This window comes from Neovison vison, chromosome 8 (assembly GCF_020171115.1).
Source record: "Neovison vison isolate M4711 chromosome 8, ASM_NN_V1, whole genome shotgun sequence".
Taxonomy (NCBI): domain Eukaryota; kingdom Metazoa; phylum Chordata; class Mammalia; order Carnivora; family Mustelidae; genus Neogale; species Neogale vison.
The window spans coordinates 53,752,067-53,770,589 of NC_058098.1; the positions used below are offsets into that span (position 1 = coordinate 53,752,067).

General features: G+C 34.8%; 1 protein-coding gene across 1 annotated transcript in view; it reads right to left on the minus strand.

Annotated features, from left to right (window-relative positions):
- LRPPRC (leucine rich pentatricopeptide repeat containing) overlaps positions 1 to 18,523 on the minus strand; it is a 103,227-nt gene that overhangs the window by 71,960 nt on the left and 12,744 nt on the right. Inside the window, exons 2-13 of the mRNA XM_044263618.1 lie at positions 17,867 to 18,066; positions 16,400 to 16,522; positions 13,112 to 13,233; positions 12,944 to 13,002; positions 11,710 to 11,796; positions 10,984 to 11,110; positions 10,483 to 10,627; positions 9,848 to 9,993; positions 9,491 to 9,596; positions 9,302 to 9,409; positions 2,792 to 2,910; positions 1,214 to 1,307 (exon numbers count right to left, since the gene is read on the minus strand). Coding sequence (XP_044119553.1) covers positions 1,214 to 1,307; positions 2,792 to 2,910; positions 9,302 to 9,409; positions 9,491 to 9,596; positions 9,848 to 9,993; positions 10,483 to 10,627; positions 10,984 to 11,110; positions 11,710 to 11,796; positions 12,944 to 13,002; positions 13,112 to 13,233; positions 16,400 to 16,522; positions 17,867 to 18,066 — 1,436 coding nt within the window. The remainder of the gene's footprint in view (positions 1 to 1,213; positions 1,308 to 2,791; positions 2,911 to 9,301; positions 9,410 to 9,490; positions 9,597 to 9,847; positions 9,994 to 10,482; positions 10,628 to 10,983; positions 11,111 to 11,709; positions 11,797 to 12,943; positions 13,003 to 13,111; positions 13,234 to 16,399; positions 16,523 to 17,866; positions 18,067 to 18,523) is intronic.

The following is an 18,523-nucleotide window of genomic DNA, read 5'->3' on the forward strand; positions in this document are numbered from 1 at the left end:
CTGTCAAATTTTTAATCATTAAAAAGGTGACCAGAAACATCTCAGCAAGATGAAGGCTGCTGACAAAAAGTACCTAGTTTCCTTAGCAACAAACAAGGCTGAAAAATCAAGGCTGACAACGAAGTGCAAAGGATGGTATGATAAAGGGAAAAGGCAGCTCTCATGTATGCACCTTGTGCACCCGGATTCCTCTGCTAATGCCTCTGTTTTCATCCTGTCAGTAAGGCAAATCTATATATTATTCTGAGTGGAAAGCAAAATCAATATCCTCAGACAGCAGCTGGCATTAAAACCCAACCTTTAACTCAAGTAACTGTAACCTCTAACAGTCACCATTTTTCAGATTGAACACTTCGCCCTTCCCTTACAATATTAAGATGAACCATTTTAAATACCAATAATAGGGTTTTTATAATGCTTCCACCTATACAGTTTGAGTACACATTAATCTGAGCTTAACTTCTAACATTTTAGGAGTTTGGAAACTGATGTTTGTGTGTTTTGTTTTTAAATGACATCTTTTTCACAAGATTAGAAAAACAGTCAAATAATGTTATATATGTATTAAAAAATGAAGAGTTTAAGAAATGTCTTATTTAGTAAACTGTAGTAGGGTGGAACAATAAGGTTAAAATTAGAAGACCTTGGTTCTCACTCAATCACTAACCTTGACCAAATCATTTAACCTCTCTCTGCCCATCTTCATCAAAGTAGGTAATTTTATTGACACGTGATGGGTACTATAAAGCACCATAGCATTTGTGAGTGTTTAGTAAATATCTGCTATGTTTTGGTTAATGAGGACTAGCATATGAGCTTCATGTAACAATGGCTATAATAGGAATTAGTTTAGAAAACACTTTCAGAAACAATGGCTCAAATGTTTTTTTTCCACAAGGATTCCCACAAGGTAGATAAGTAACTATCCCCATTTCATGAAACTGAAACAAAAAGACCCGTTCCAGGTCCCATAATCAGCAGCTAAACTGACTTTTAGTTAGGTCTTTTTAACTTTAAAATTATTTCCAAATTATCCACAAGTTCAACTCATCAACAGTCTTATCAGTCTAACTTAAGCAAAATATATAAAAACCACATAAAGTTATCTTGACCTTCCCTGAGGTAGGTGTCGAGAGCATGAACTACCCTGTATGCCCTTAGTAGTAACTGAAATCAATATCTGTCAGGTTTAATGCTAATGTTTCATACTTACAAAATGATAAAATAAAGGCTAAGTTCCCATTAATTGCTTCATTTCTCAATTCAGCTTGTGAAAATACATTACTTTCATGTAGACATCCATTTTCCTAGGGATAAAGCATATTTCAGTGATAATACACCTCAGCTAAAAATATCCTGATAGGCCAAATTACCCGCTTTCCCATTTCTTTATATCACCACATTCTTTGATAATCTGTCCTTTTAAAAAAAAAACTAATTTTCTAGAACAATATGTAAACTGAATAACAGAACTTTAGCAAAAACTGTAAGATGGAGCTCCAACATTCCAAGTTAAATGCTTATCTTCAAATTCAGATAATATGCTACCCTTAGAACACCTTCCCTCTAGGAAGTTAACTATTGAAGGCCCTAGAACAAATCTCTCATTCACAACAAACAGTGCACTGATCTAAAGTGATACTTTGGGACATACAGTAAGGTAAAGATCAATTTTAATTTTATTTAACTCCAAATGGTTAATCACATGTCCCAACATCATCACTTCTTTAATAACTTAAGTTTCTGAGCCAAAATTCAGTTCTAACACATTTACTGAAGCTGTATAATAGCACAATATTTAAAACCACCCAATCAATAGTAAGTAATAACTAAAAATAAATTATGGTATATCCATACAATAAAACAGCAAGCAACCATAAAAAATAATTGGTGGAATTACATACTATAATAGAAAGTGCCAAGTGAAAAAAAGCAGGTTTTGGGGAAATAAGAATATGTGGGAAAATTAATCTTTTAAATATAATTTTTAACAGTAAAATATGTATAGCACAGGCTCAAAATACTCTAAGTTCTTAGGGAAGAGAAGTAAAAGACACTCAAGACATATACTCTGCCTTTAAGAGGATTGGAATTATGTAATTATTTCAATGAAACAAAAGAACACTCCAAAAATATTAGAAAAATCTAGGCATTATATGAATAACCACCTAGGAAACAGATCTTCTGAACAAAGCAGTTCTTATTAAAAGTGTTTGGTGCTCTGCCACATTGCTCCTAATTGTATAGCATTTTGTTTTCCAAGTGGAAAGTACAACCCTTGCTGATCCAATGCACACTCCAAGTCAGTTTCTTCCTGTGACCCTTCATAAATGCCTTGCCTATTCTGATGGGAACAGGAAATGCTGGGTAGGAAAATAATGCCTTGGAGTCAAACAAAAGAGTGTTTTTAAAAAAAAAATGAGTAGTACATATACTAAGAGTATATTATGAAAATTCATATACAAGTGAAAAGTAAAGACCAAAAAATGAAAACTGCAGTTACACTGTAGAGTGGGATTAAGGAACATCTATTGTTTTATTTACATTTTCCCCCGGTTATTGGCCTATCGTCTTTCAACACACAAGAAATGCTGCTTTACCTTTTAAAGTTTTTTAAGTTTAACCACTATAGACTTCACACTAACCAGTATTTTTACAAAGCTTTAGAAAATTCTATATAGACAATGACCATTTTTTTGTAAGCTTAACGACTTTTTTTTGGTTACTACTAATGAAAGAGGAAAGCACTCTCTTAAATTATGAAATTAAAACCACACCTGCTTATACTTACCTGCAAAACAGCACGAGCTGACCTCACACTATCAAAGGATGGAAACACATAATTTATATATGTCTCTTGATCAGGACTTATTCCCATTTCATGCATTGCTTTGAGAACTTCAATTACGCCTATAAGATTAAATTTAGAAGCACACAGATGAAGTACTTGGAATTAACAAAAGATCAGAAAGTTCAGTTCATTTACTTTCTGAATCACAACGTACAAAAAACTACTCATTTTGTTTTGTCTAAAAAAGAAAGCAAAAAAGCAACAGAAGTGGGGAATACGATAAATGAAAAGAAATTAATTCCTCCTTTTTTCAATCTATTAAGTAACAAGTGCTAAGGAAATATTCTAGATATGACAGCCATAAGAAAGTCTAAAATAATTAAGCAAAACGCCTCATGCTCTGTATCCCAAATGAACAGAGGCCATAAAACATCATTGTTATTACAGAGCAGTGATGGATTTTCTGACATAAGAAAACTGGACCCAATAAATGCTGCAGAGGGCAGGATGAGCGGGAACTCAAATAAATAAAATCTTAAAAACAAAAAAACCCAAAGCTTCCCGCTGGAAGTCCCTGTTTTTACCCTATCATAGCCCCCACAGAAAAACTGTATTTCTATAAACTTGTTACATAATGAGCTCTAGTACAAATACTTGATTGTAAAATTCCCACTGCACACAGAAATACAGAGGCAAGTGTGACTACGTTATGAATATCTGCACATTTTTTAAGATAAAATTCAGATTATTATTCAGGTTAAACAGTTTATTATATTTAAAATCACCTAATGGGTCTTCAAAACCTTAGATGTTTAAATATATTTCTTAAGATATTAATACAGGAAAAAAAAACCCTCAAAAGACAAAGCACATGTTTAGTGATAAATTTAGGAGAATATGTATATGAAGTTAGTCCAACAAGCCTACGAAGACTTGAAAGCAAAATTTAGTAGAAGTATTCTTCTAACAATTCACTAAAAATTACTAGTAATAACATGGGTAACTACTGTAAAAAATGGCAAATCAGACTGCACTTCTTCATATGTAAAGATTACTAAGTACTTGAGAGGAGGGCATATAGGTAGTTGTTTTTCAATGACCTGTAATAGACTTGTGTTTAATCTAATATCCTCGATATCCTTCCTCACCAATAATGACTGCTTTCATGACCACAGTATAAAGTAAGTAGCTATGTTTCTGGTAAGACTCTCTGGTGAAATAACCAAAACATAAATAAATAAATAAAATTTTAAAAATTTAAAAAAAAAAAAAAAAGCTCAAAGTTTAATGAGACCTAGCTTTCAACCCTGTTCTAGCACATAATGGCAATGCAAATGTGAACAAGTAATGTCACCTTTCTGAGCCGTAATTTCTTAGCTTACACATCTGAAACAGCAATATGGCAGAAATGTGCCATCTAGATACTTTATCAAACAACACTTGGCTTGGGGCGCCTGTGTGGCTCAGTCATTAAGCGTCCGCCTTGGACTCAGGTCATGATCCCGGGGTGCCAGGATGGAGCCCAGCATCAGGTTCTCTGCTTGGAGGGAACCCGGCTTCTCCCTCTCCCACTGCCCTTTTTTGTGTTCCCTCTCTTGCTCTCTCTGTCAAATAAATAAATAAAATCTTAAACACACACACACACACACAATACTTGGCTTAATCCTTCCTAACTGCCACCAGTGTTAGATTAAGCAAATCAACCTGTGTCAAGTCACTCAATGAATGGAACAATTTTCTGACCTATAAGGGTCTAGGCCTAGTGAAGGGATAGAAACAAAGTACCAACAATTATAAATATTACCCACAGGCAGAAATTCTTGTGGCCTAGGCCTAGAGGAAGGCTGAGGACAAGAGGAAAAACAGAACACACTGAACAAAAAGAATAGTAGTACCACCTTAGTTTTGATCAGTATCAATAGCTGACTCTTGAATACACAGGGGTTAGGAGTGCCAGCTCCAGTGCAATAGAAAAACTGCATGTAAATTCTGACCCCCTAAAAACTCACCTACTAATAGTCTACTGCTAACCAGAAGCCAGGCCAATAACAGTCAATTAACACTGATTTTGTACGTTCTATGTATTATATATTGTGTTCTTGAAGTAAACTAGATAAAAAAAATGTTATTAAGAAAACTGTAGGGGCACCTGGGTGGCTCTGTGGATTAAAGCCTCTGCCTTTGGCTCAGGTCATGATCCCAGAGTCCTGGGATTGAGCCCCGCATCAGGCTCTCTGCTCAGTGGGGAGCCTGCTTCCTCCTCTCTCTCTGCCTGCCTCTCTGCCTACTTGTGATCTCTGTCTGTCAAATAAATAAATAAAATCTTTAAAAAAAAAGAAAACTGTAAGGAAGAGAAATGTTTACAGTACTGTATTCATCCCAAAACAAACAAAAAAATTCCATGTGTAAGAGGAGCTGGGCAGTTCAAACCTGTGTTGTATAGGGGTCAACTGTATTAACAAGGCTTTCAAGTCAGTCTACTGGGGTGATATACTTCTCTATGTAATAAAGCAAGCCAGGAAGGTCTTAGTAGTCAAACAATCCTTATTTTAACAAAAGTGTTAAAGTGAGTGCTCCAAGACCAAAGGCATACCTTGAATAAGAAACCAAGTCTCACAGCTGCTGTCAGGTGCTTGTAACACCACAAAATATGCAAAAACCTCTGCTTTTTCCTGGAATAAGAACCTGGGATCAAGTCCTTAATATGCCACCAAAACCTGGTTTTTAGCAGCTTCTTGTCCATAATATATGATGACAGTAAACCTCTCTACTTAGCTCTCGGGGTCATCATTTAAAGGAAAAAAAATGTGTGAAACCCTAAAAATACTAAATAAATGTTAATAATAACAATAATGACTTAATATCTTAGCTGTCTTAAAGTACCCTATTAATTTTTTGTATTTCCTTAGATGATACAGAGAATAAATGTAGAATAGTAAGGTAAATATATATTTGATTTTTTAATGTTTGAAAAGAGGCCAACAAATTGATTGTAAATAGAAGAATCCTATTTCTGTACAAAACACTTCCCCCCAATATTTATGCTTCAAATACATTTTATTCTCTTAATTCATCATTTTTCCAATAATGTGTATTAAAGGGAGGAGTGCATTCCGCTCATTTAGATGACCTGTACTGCCAGCATTTTTAACTTGTGTCTTTTTCTAACTGAAGCTAAAGCTGGTTTAGGAAAACCTTGGGTCCACACCTTCTAATCCAGTAAGTTCAGTCACTCCCTCAGGCATTCTGAGGGAGCATACAAAGATATTTACTTCAAGAATTGGCTGAGTCATAGGCAGACAGAAACGTTTATCAACAAGGAGAAAAAACGTGATTGAGCTCACATACTTACCTCCTCCTAAAAAATATAATTTGTGTTTCTTTTAAAAGGAAAAAGACTAAAATAATCATATATTAACTTAAATATAAACATGGATCCCAAATTTCTGTGTATGTAGAAAACATAAACTAAGACTAAGCCATCTAATAGAAGTATTTCAAAGGCAGTCATGACAAAGTTTATCAATCTAGAGGAAAGTCTCCATTCAAAAAGTTTTATAAGAACTGAAAAAACTGGGGCACCTGGGTGACTCAGTGGCTTAAAGCCTCTGCCTTCAGCTCAGGTCATGATCTCAGGGTCCTGGGATTGAGCCCCACATCAGGCTCTCTGCTCACCGGGGAGTCTGCGTCCCGCCCCCACCCTGCCTTGTCTCTCTGCCTACTTGTGATCTCTTTGTGTCAAATAATTAAATAAAATCTTTAAAAAAAAAAAAAAAAAGAGAGAGAACTGAAAAATTTTGAACTTTTAGGAAAGATAAATGGTTTACCTCAACAATTTTCACCAACTGTAACTGTTTACTCCACATGACTTTACACTTGCTCTTAGCCAAAAGACTGAGAAGTGATACTCCACATGACTTCAGGCTCTACCCAGGGCACTCACTCTATTAGAGGCGATTCCTTATTTTGGAGAAGTAGTCTCTATTCAACCCCTTTACTCAACTGGCATTTAAGCTTTCATATTGGTCCTTCCTTCTATATTTTACCCCTTCCATACTCTGATTTTTGTGTTTTCCAAATATACCCAGAGATGTAAATCCTCAATCATTCTGGGTTATTGCCTCTCATTTGGGCCAATCTGCTAAAATTGTCAAGTGGTGACTTTCCCATTTGTGCCCAAGAGAAAAATACTAGTAAGACATGGGGAAGTTGCTCGGAGAATCGTTCTTAGGGGTTGGAGATGGCTGAACTGTTCGAGAACTCAGTATGCTATCATCACAATATTGCTGAAAACTCTTGGTTCAGTTTGATCTGACCTCTAAATACCTGTCTCTGATTTCCCGAAGGGTTTTATTTAGTCCTTACAAAAAACTCCTCTACAAGCTCCATCACGGCAGCCATTAATTTTCTTCTGTTCTTTCTACCAGTTTACATAGGACTTTTCCCGGATGAAGAAAAAGTTCACTGCACTAATAAAAAGTGCCCTTCTTACCTTACCCTAAAGAAACCTTATAGAATATGTAGAACCATTTTATTATTACATGAAGGAAAATTGGAGAATACACACTTCTGGGCCTCCGGCAAAGGAGAAACTCGTTTTCAAAAACTACAACAAAACTGGCACTGTCTTGTACCTTTCTCAGTTTTTATATTTTTCCAGATAAAACCTTCCTTGATTAAAAAACTTGACAGGACTTTTTAAAATGTCCTTAATGCAAAAACCGGCATCTAACTTATACTAGTTAAGACTTTTTATAAAGTAAATATAGCGTAACACTTAAAAATGTTTAATGTGGAGGTGTTACGGTATTTTAAAAAAGTGTCTAAGAGAACAGAAATCCTCAGTTCTAATCCCAGCACAACTGAGAGCTAAGTGTGGAACCTAAGGCTGGTCATCACATCTCTCTGCCCCTCTCAGTTGTTTCATTAATATGAAGTGAGCTTTCAACAAGGCACTCTTGAAATCTAAATGATAAGATTCCATGAAAGGATGGATTGAAAATAAAGCCCACTTGTCTATTAGTTCCAGCTACAACTATCGGAAGAAATTACCTGAATTCTTTCATGTTTACTAAGTTGCTAAAAAATGTGGTAACCAGCTGAAGTCTAGATATAGTTGTAAGGTTAAAGAATGCAAATTTTCCTGATGCACAGACAAATATTTCAACAGGGGGTGTTTTCGAAAGTATTTTCTTATCTGTGTAGAAATGGACAATACCAATATGCCCAGAGATTTCCATGGAATGATGTAAACTTTCTCTGGTTCAAAAATACTAGGTTAAAGGTTACTTCTTGGAGCTTTCAGAACTGGAAGATAAGCAAAGAGTTAATCGACTAGCATATTGTTTTGACAAAGATTTTTCTAAAAAGGATTTTGAGACTTTTATAGCCAGAAACAATTAGGGAATACTTGTTTCACTATTTCCTTTAGACCAGGAGACGACTATATATTTAAAATAAAATTGCAATATGAAAGTCTGCTAAAAGCACTTTTTTTGTTGTTTGTGCATTTTGTTTGTCACCCAATGTCATACTAACAACTCTGCATCTCATTCTAAAGCACATTATATTGCGAGATAAAATGAAAAAGACCATTTTTTGTTTCCCCAAGGGGGAAGTACTTCTGTTAAAAGCATCTTTTTATGAGACTACTCTTTCTGAATTACCAATAATGCAAACCAAAGAATTAGATACTGTACTCTAAAATTTAATATTTGTTCAATTCTTATTCATATCCTATAGGCATCCCATGTGTACAAGGGGAAAGTATGCTAAATGCTTAAACGTACTTAAGAACCTGAAAGATTGAACATTTCTGTCCTTCAATCAGCAGGCTGTCAGGTCATGAGCACTCATTTCACAAGAAAAGTTTTGCTGTCTTTCCTATTATTGTAAGTCGGCTCAGTTAAGGAGACTGGTCCACAAAGAAAATGCCTTGATTATGCATAACTTTATCTTGAATAAGCCTAGACAAACTAATTTCAAACGATATATGCAAAATCAAGAACTAAAAAGTTTTTCGAAAAATTTAAAAATAACGAACTTCTTAAAACTACACCCACAAGTTTGAATATCAAGATCAGAGATAAGTCAGTAGTGAAATTAGGATGAAAGAAATCCACTCTGTTTTTAAAAATGCTTATGTGAGGGGCGCCTGGGTGGCTCAGTTGGTTAAGCCTCTGCCTTCAGCTCAGGTCATGATCTCGGGGGCCTGGGATTGAGCCCTGCATTGGGCTCTCTGCTTGGTGGGGAGCCTGCTTCCCCCCTCTCTCCGCCTGCCTCTTTGCCTCCTTGTGATCGCGCTCTCTCTCTGTTAAATAAATAAATAACATCTTCAAAAAAGAAAAATGCTTATGTGATTCCTGACTGTGATTTTAAATCAATTCTATTTTCTCAGAAGATCTACTACTCAGAAATAAGTTTGCCTTCCCAAAGACTTCAACTAGATGTGTGTAGAAACCTATTCTGGACCTCTGAACCATTACAAATCTGTGAAAGGCAAAACCTAACCTTGAACATCTTTCTCCTTCTGACGTCCCACTAGCAATGGCCAGAAATAATGAGTTCTGACAGGAAAACCTTCTTCCTTCAGAGCCTTCATCAGAGCTTTTGCCAAATCTGCAAGAGATACCATAAAATATTACATAGCTATCTCAGCAAAACTTATTTGTATCAGTTTTAATGATGAGAATATAGTACCAGTTTTATTGGCTAGTAAAGCGCTCTGAAGTGTGAACTGCAAAGGAGATGTGTGCATCTGGGACTCCTTTAACTTCTTGCAGTAGTCTTTCAGCTTCTCTGCAGGCTAGGAAAAAAAGACACCACATCAGCTGGATCCACAAATATCCTACCATTTGACCTTCTGCAAACATTCTGCCACTCCTGGGATGAAAAATTTGAACCTCTCATCCTCTTTCTACCTCATCAACTTACACACAGAAACAAAGTTTTCATAATGCTTATAATTGGTCTAATCTCATAATATGTTCTTATATTTTGTAGACTCTTACTTCACTGCCTATTACACTGTCTACAAAGTAAAAACAGACAGAATACCGTATCCATAGTCACGCAGTGTCGCAAAAAGAAACTGCCAAAATCACTCAGACTGCCTTCCCTTGATACAGGACATGCTAATAAAATTTGGAATGCTGTATCTTCCAATTTCTCGGTGACTAAAAGCAAAATGAGGTTCATTGCATCTGGGAAGAGAACAAAGACATTTTCTGTTACTGAACTGAATAATATTTTTATACTGCAATCACTACAAAAGACAAACTTATAAAGTACAAACACCAAAAGGACTATCTGCCTAAATAATAGTGAAATACTTCCAGGGGCGCCTGGGTGGCTCAGCTAGTTAAATGTCTGCCTTCAGCTCAAGTCATGATCCCAGGGTCCTGGGATCGAGTCCCGCATTAGGCTCCCTCCTCAGCTGAGAGCCTGCTTCTTCGACTCCCTTTGCCTTCTGCTCCCCTGCTTGTGTTCTCCCTTTGTCAAATAAATAAAATCTTAAAAAAAAGGAAAGAAACACTTCCAAATCAAAACATTCTGACGTGCTCATTAACTCAAGCTATTTAGCTTATTAAGCTAACTTTTAAAAGAGTCCTATGTTCATGTACAATACCCTGATATTAAAGAACTTTAATTCACATTTAGAAAAATAATGAAAATAAATTTTTAGTAACTACCTGGAATATATCTTCTTTCGTATGTAATTTTTTCCAAAATTTCTGGGACATGTTGAGAATACCCAGCTTTACTGAAACTAAAAATAATTTGCAATAAATCACGGTCCATAAGGTAAAGATCAGACTTCTCCACCTTCTCCAGAGTCTGTAGGCAGTTCCAGAAATTAGAAGAACAAGTTAGAAACCAGTATTTTTAAATTAAAGCCAAATAAATTAAAATACCAAGATTTTAAAAATCAGGAACATATACCATCTAAAGGTTTAGGACTTCTCTTATAAAGCAGAAAATATTATATTTCGGCAATAACTGTTGAATCAACACCAAGGTACCAAACTATAAAAATTCTCCTTCAATACTAGTGTCTATAAGAAATACCTTTAAAAATAGATAGAAACTATACTTTTCTGCTTCATGCAAAATGGAACACAAGTTTACATCAATGATTTTATTTTTTATACAAATGATTTTAGGTATTTTTATTTATATGACGTAAGTCATACCTGCTTAACACGGTCAATGTCACCCTTTTCAGCATATGCATTCAATAATGCTAGGTATGTGTCTGGACCAGGCTCAATTCCAGCCTCTTTCATCACTGAGAAAATATTTTCTGCATTCTCTATATCTCTGGAAGTTATTCAAAGAATAGAGGATATATTACTACAATACTGCCCAATATAATATTATAATTCAACCTAAAATGTACTACCCTATTCTTAATAAAAATTCTTATGAACCACTGAGATGAGTTAGCAAATGGCAACTACATATTAAAATGCTTATAAGTCTCTGAAATAACAAAAATAAAAAACACCTCAAAGTCTGACAGGCAACTTTTTCAAAAGAAAAACCAAATTGCATAATAATCACATAGACCTTAAATTAACATGTCCTTTTTAAATCAAGTATGCTATGACTCAAAGTTACTTTTCTAAGAAGAATAACATTTAGGAAATTATCCTTCAAAAATGAAATTATTTTCCACAGTATAAAGAGAGCTGTATAAGAGAACTGACTTTACAAAGTCAGTTACTTTGGATCTGGCCCAATTTTTAAAGTTGAAATTTTCTATATCGAAGTTGTATTTAATAAGTCATTTAAAAGCTGCATGTTCTATCTCATACACTCAAAATTTTTGAGGGAGTAGATAAACATGGCTTAAAGGTCTTCTAAAATTATTCTAATTTAAACCTTGCTTGAGAATAAAACCTTAGGTTGAACATTACCCGGCTCTTGCATGCCCTGTAACAAGGGCACTGAAAACTGCCTCTGTGACAGGCAGATCCTTAGTTTTCATGAATCCAAGAATTTTGCTGCAATAAAAGAGAAATGAAAATATACATCAAAACCACTTTTTACAAAATAAGTACATAAGATCTCATTCCCTGAAATTATTTCCATTATATCAAATTATATAACTTGAACTACCCTTGGTAAAAATAGCAGGTAAGTTTTTAAAACCTGATTATTTCTTCTTCTTTTTTTTTTTTTTAAATATTTTATTTATTTATTTGACAGAGAGAAATCACAAGTAGATGGAGAGGCAGGCAGAGAGAGAGAGGAGGAAGCAGGCTCCCTGCTGAGCAGAGAGCCCAATGCGGGACTCGATCCCAGGACCCTGAGATCATGACCTGAGCCGAAGGCAGCGGCTTAACCCACTGAGCCACCCAGGCGCCCCTGATTATTTCTTCTATACTACTAATTAACCTTAAAAAGCAAGAGTTTAGGCGATTCATAGACCTGTACCCCTGGGGCTAATAATACATTATATGTTTATTAAAAATTTTTTTAAAAATTATATTTATATTTTTAAAAAGCATAGTTTAATAAAATCCATTTAATTAAAACAGAATTATACATTTCAATTTATCCTTTCTTTCCTAAAACCTCCATCCAAAAGTAGCAGTAATTTTTACACAAAGAACTAAATGTCACAACTGATTTCATATGAATCAACAAGAGAGAATATTGTCAGTTTTATAAATGAATACAGTTTAAATGGCTAAGGACATTTCCTTTAGAAGATACCAATTTACGAAGACAAAAGCTAACTCTATACATCTCAGCATCTTTAAACCTCTGCTCTGGTAACCAAATTTTTAATTAAAATAGCAATATTCACTTGTCTTTCTCCTCCTACACAATTTTATATTTATCAAAGTCATATTGCCAAATTTGCTATATTAAAATACTTCTGATGGACACTGGGGAGGGTATGTGCTTTGGTGAGTGCTGTGAAGTGTGTAAACCTGGCGATTCACAGACCTGTACCCCTGGGGATAAAAATATATATTTATAATAAATAAAAAATTAAAAAAAAATAAAATACTTCTGAAGTAATTTTCCTAAGAAGAAACTTTAATTAAAAAAAAAAGGTAAAGGAGTGAATATAGTGAATATATTCTAGGCTTACAAGATTTACAAATGTGTTCACTTAAACATATTTATAGAGCTCCATACCTGGCACCTTCAATATCTCCCACATTACAATACGCAGCAATCAACCTCTGATATGTCACCTGTCAATGAAATGGGCCAGTTATTATTTTTTAAATACTATTTCTTTCCTGGGATTAAAAAAAAAAAAAATGCCGTAACCAATGAACATTTAAAATAGCAACTACCTACTCGATTTGGTTGAATGTTTGCTTCCTCCATTTTTGCCAAGAAGTCAGTTGGTGAAAATTTATATTCATTTTGAAGATAGACTTTAAGTAAAGCATTGTAGTGACTTACATCATACACAGTACCTACAAATAAAATTTAAATCAAATTTTTAGAAAAGTACCTAAAATCAAACCCTTTATCACAACTAAAATATACATACTTAAATTTGACAAACACAAAGGATAAAATGATCACTTCGGCATTTCACTCCATACTTAGACCCATCTACACAGAAATCCTGTCAGAACACAGCAAGCTAAGCATTTAAGACAGTAACTAACTGAATTACTGTACAGTTACAAGTAACTGCTTATTCAGATGTTAAGAGGTCTCTTACCTATGAAGCACAGTATTCCCTTCCTGTTGGAAAATGTTGACAATACCTCTGTGTTTAAAGTGACAAAGATTTTTCAACAGAAAGCAGTTCTTGCCACAGTACAGACACACCAAGATGGACTATGTCTTGTAGCTGTTTTACACAGGTAGGGTGGTACTATCAACTTTGCTTATTTACTCAAAGTGTTTCTTTGAAGGCTCGACTTCCAGTTGCTGAACACCATTACTGGTCTGCTACTGTTAATTTACCCCTATTCCAAAACCCTTTGTTTTCTTTCCAGGTCCATCTTGCCTAAGGCCCCATCAATCAAGGTTACCATTCAGCCTTCCTCAACCCGCTGATGATATTATGTCATCATGATGACATATGTTTTACTAAGTTTGTATGAATTAAATTTCATATCTTTACTTAACTGCCAGTAGCACCACAGGCCTGTGGTAAGTATCTGGTGTCAGTTTGAGATTCTAGACAGCAGAGATCTCTTCTATTAAATTAATGTTTATCTTACTAGACATGTAGAGTGCTTACTATGTTCCAGGAACTGTGCTAAGTGCTCTGCATCTAGATCCAGTCCCAGTTCCTCCTCACAACAGTTTTGAGACAGTTTCTCTCATCCCCAATCTTATAGATGAGGAAAACTGACTCTTCCACTTGCCCAAGGCAACACAGCTTTGAAAGTGACCACAGACTTGAATGCAGGTGGTCTGCCCTGAGTACCAAACTGTTAACCATTATAATGGGTTATACAGGGCTTTAAGGGGAACCAATTCCAACTCAAAATCTGTGATGCGATTATACAAGATGGTTACCATAAAGTGTCTGGAAACTTCTAAAACATCATCAATTCACGTTGAACTCTAATAATGGTTGGCTATAGCTCTAAAGGTGAAGGAAGGTACATATATTTCACAAATATTTCTCCCAGTTCCACATGTGTTTTTAAGTTACATGACTTATTGACATGTGGAAATTTCTTTTTATGAAATCAATTCTTTATCTTCAACTTTTCTGCTGCTCTTTTACTGAGAAAACTCTTCCCCATTCTGAAGTCTAATATTCATCTTTTCTTTTAAAAACTTTTAAAAACCAAACTTGTCATCAAGATTAATTCTAGATGAATTCAGAACTGAGGTGAGTCTGTGTTTACTCTGTAGACTTTTCCATAGATGTATAACATGTTTGTTGAAGGATATTCCTAGACATTTTACATATTTGTGACTAGGTATGTCACATAATATAAATTTATGCATTCTGCTTTCTAACTAGGAAAAGTTATAGATTATTGAACATTTAATATTTCCTATTACTTTATTATAAATTGACTTTCTGGGATTTTGCAGATAAATAAGCACATCATCTAAAAAACAGTAATTTCTGGGCACCTGGGTGACTCACTGGGTTAAAGCCGCTGCCTTCAGCTCAGGTCATAATCCCAGGATCCTGGGACTGAGCCCTGCATCAGGCTCTGCTCAGCAGGGAGCCTGCTTCCCTTCCTCTCTCTCTGCCTGCCTCTCTGCCTACTTGTGATCTGTCAAATAAATAATAAATAAAATCTTTAAAAAGCAAAACAAAACAAAAAAAACAAAAAGTAATTTCAAAAATAAGTAAGTAAAATAAAAAACAGTAATTTCTAGTATTGTTTCCTGTCTTATTTCATTGTGAAATATCAATATCACATGATACTGATATCACGTGATCATGATCAATGATCAATATCATATGATATTGTTGGCTTTAAATTTCAACATGTTAAAGAAGCATCCTTCTATTCTTTGTTAAGACTAAGACTTCTTTCTTTTTTTTTTTTTTAATTAAGAGGGCTCCACGTGCTACATGAGCCAATGCAAGGCTCACACTCACAACCGCAGGATCAGGACCTGAGCTGAGATCAAGAGTTGGACACTCAACAAATTGAGTCACCCAGGTGTCCCTTTATGTTAAGATTTTTAAAAATGAGGATTAAATACTGGATCTTATCTAATGGTCTTTTTAATTATGTTATTTTCCCTGAGGGTTGCTGAGGAGTGGGTTATGGACACTGGGGAGGTTATGGTGAGCTATGGTGAGCATATGGAGTGCTATGGTGAGCAATGTGAATGATTTAAGACTGATAAGTCACAGACCGATACCCCTGAAGCAAATAATACACAATATGTTAATTTAAAAAAAAGATAAATTATGTTATTTTCTGAACAGATACAATGCTCACAGCTCAAAATTCTAAAGGCATTAAAAGGTAGAGAGCAAAAATTGTATCTAGTATTTATTATCCTTCCAGAAATATTTTAATATTATATGCATATACAGATATAAACACTTTTCTTCAAAATGGTAGTATTCTATATATACTATTCCGCACCTTAATTTTTGTTTATATTGTGAAGAACACCCACATTAGTAAAGAAGAACTCCTTCTTTTTTTTTTAACAAGTTGCACAGTATTCCATTTCATAAACCCACCATAATTTATTTAACCAATCCTAGCGAGACACCCTAGAGTTGGTTCCAATTTCTTACTATTACAAACAAGCTACAATAAAGGATATCCTTTTGCACATTTGATATATCTGTACTGTATTCTAACAAACGGAACTGCTTGGTCAAATGATATGTGCATTCCTAACTTTGACAAACCAACTGCCTTTTTTTTGTTCTTTTTTAACTTACCATAAAGAGTAATAATTGTATGAAAATTATTTCATTTTTTTTATTTGAGTATACCTGACAGACAATGCTACATTAGTAAATTATTTTATTCTTAATGCCCCTAGATGTCACTATAACTCACCAAATAAATATTACCAAGTAGCTCTTCTATAAAATCGAATTAGAACATTTATGTAAAGAAATTATTTACCAAAAGAAAAAAAACTATATCTTTTATATATACACATATTTTTAAACAATCATACCCAATTTTTGAAGTTTGTCCCATATCCTATGAGCAAATTCTGTTCTCTCTGAGAGCTGTAGTTCAGGCAAGAGAGAACCACAGCTACGCAAGAGAAGCAAGGCTTGATTACCACCTGGGCTACCTATGAAAAAAGAGTACAGATAATATTTAATGCAGTAGCAGTACCATACAGATAAATATCAAAACATAAACCAAAATCTGTAAATATTCAAAAATCTCCTGCCTCAGAAAGTATTAAAAGTACCCACAAGCTGGGCAAAAACCCTACCCAAATCTACAAGTTATCATTTACAATGTTACTAAAAGTTATGTTTTTAAAATCAGTTTGTTTTCTAAGGGAAGCTAAGATTAGCAATCTATGTAATCTGCAACTCTATACCATATAAAAATACCCAGAACTGAATTTATAAGCAGTGCTTACTGCAATTCAAAGGCTAAGCTTCTTAGTATCTTAAGAAAATAGTACAATACAGTACAGTTAAAACTCATCAATACCAAATTTAGGTTTACAATCAATTACAAAACAATACAAACTTCCTTCTCCCTTTTTCCATGTATCTAACATGTCCCTGAAAGCTGCCTTTTAAACCAAACAAAACCAAAAATAAACCACTTACTGTATGATTCCATTTTAAAAAAGTATCCTTAATAAGTAAATCTGCAAGTCCAGAAAGTACGTTAGTTGTCACCTAAGGCTGGAAGGGATGAGGGGTTTGGGGATAGGGCTAAGGATTTGGGAGACTTCTTTTTGAGGAGATAAAAATGTCCTAAATGTAACTACGGTAATAGTCATACAACTGAATAAATCAAAAAGAGAAAATAATACAATAGCCATTAAGTGCACATAATTAGAACGGATACTTCCTTTGATACCCCTCATCATTAGATTCCACAGCTTCTTAATGTGAATGAAATCCAGATGGGCTTTATGAAGCTGGTACATGTTGTGTAACTAGATGCAAAATTATGAGTGTGTCTGCATGTGGGCTTGTGGGGGGGAGGGTGGTAAGAAGGTCCACAAGCTTCTACTGGATTATCAGAGTAAGTGGCTCAAACAGATTGTAAAACTAAGTGAAAATGAAAGGGAAATTAAGGATTATCAGTCTTTCTGGAAATCCATCATGCATAAGCATCTTAAAAAAAGCGGACATTATACAATGGAAGGTAAGAAAAACAATAACTGCCAAGACAATTTACACTGAAAGTGACTCTCTTATAAACTAGGGAAAGGAGAAAGACCCATTTTTAGTTGCTGATTTTGAAATAAACATATAAAACAAAATGCTTTACTCAAAAACTTTGCCCTGATGAGTTGAAAAGATCACAATCATAACATAAAATCGTGACGATCAAAAAAATAACAAACAAAATTGAAAATATCAAATAATGTGTTCTACAGTGAGCCTGCCCAGAAACAGGTATTTATTAAGACATTCAACTTTTTGCACAGAAAATTTTCAAATACCTGAGTTACAGGTATTGTCAAAGACTTTTTGTAGTAGAGTCTTTGGGATGCGGCCAGTTCTTCGGACAGAATTATCCAGTCTCATTAGAGCCCAGTCAAACTGACTGGCAGTCCTTCTATGAGAAGAAGCAGGCTCCTCTTGAAGATAATTCTTTTTCTCAACAGCAATGGCATATCGCCTGGCTTGGTTCAGTAGCCCTCTATAAAATGAAACACAATTGGCAATTAACTAAGACAATTCCTCACATAAGAGAACTTATATATGTTCTCTTCTTCAGCAAAATTTTTTTTTTAAAGATTTTATTTATTTCTTTGACAGAGACAGATCATAAGGAGGCAGAGAGGAAGGCAGAGAGAGGAGGAAGCAGGCTCCCTGCCGAGCAGAGAGCCCAATGTGGGACTCGATCCCAGGACCCTGAGATCATGACCTGAGCCGAAGGCAGAGGCTTTAACCCACTGAGCCACCCAGGCGCCCCTCTTCTTGAGCAAAATTTATACAAAGTTTATTGGTTACCAAATACCTAATTTGGTAGGTAAATATCAAATTAAATACTCCTAAATATCAAATACCTAAATTCTGGTGCAAAAGCAAAAATGCTCAGAGTGTAAGAAAGAAGTTTTGCCTTTTGCTTCAAATAAAATCACATGTACACACAA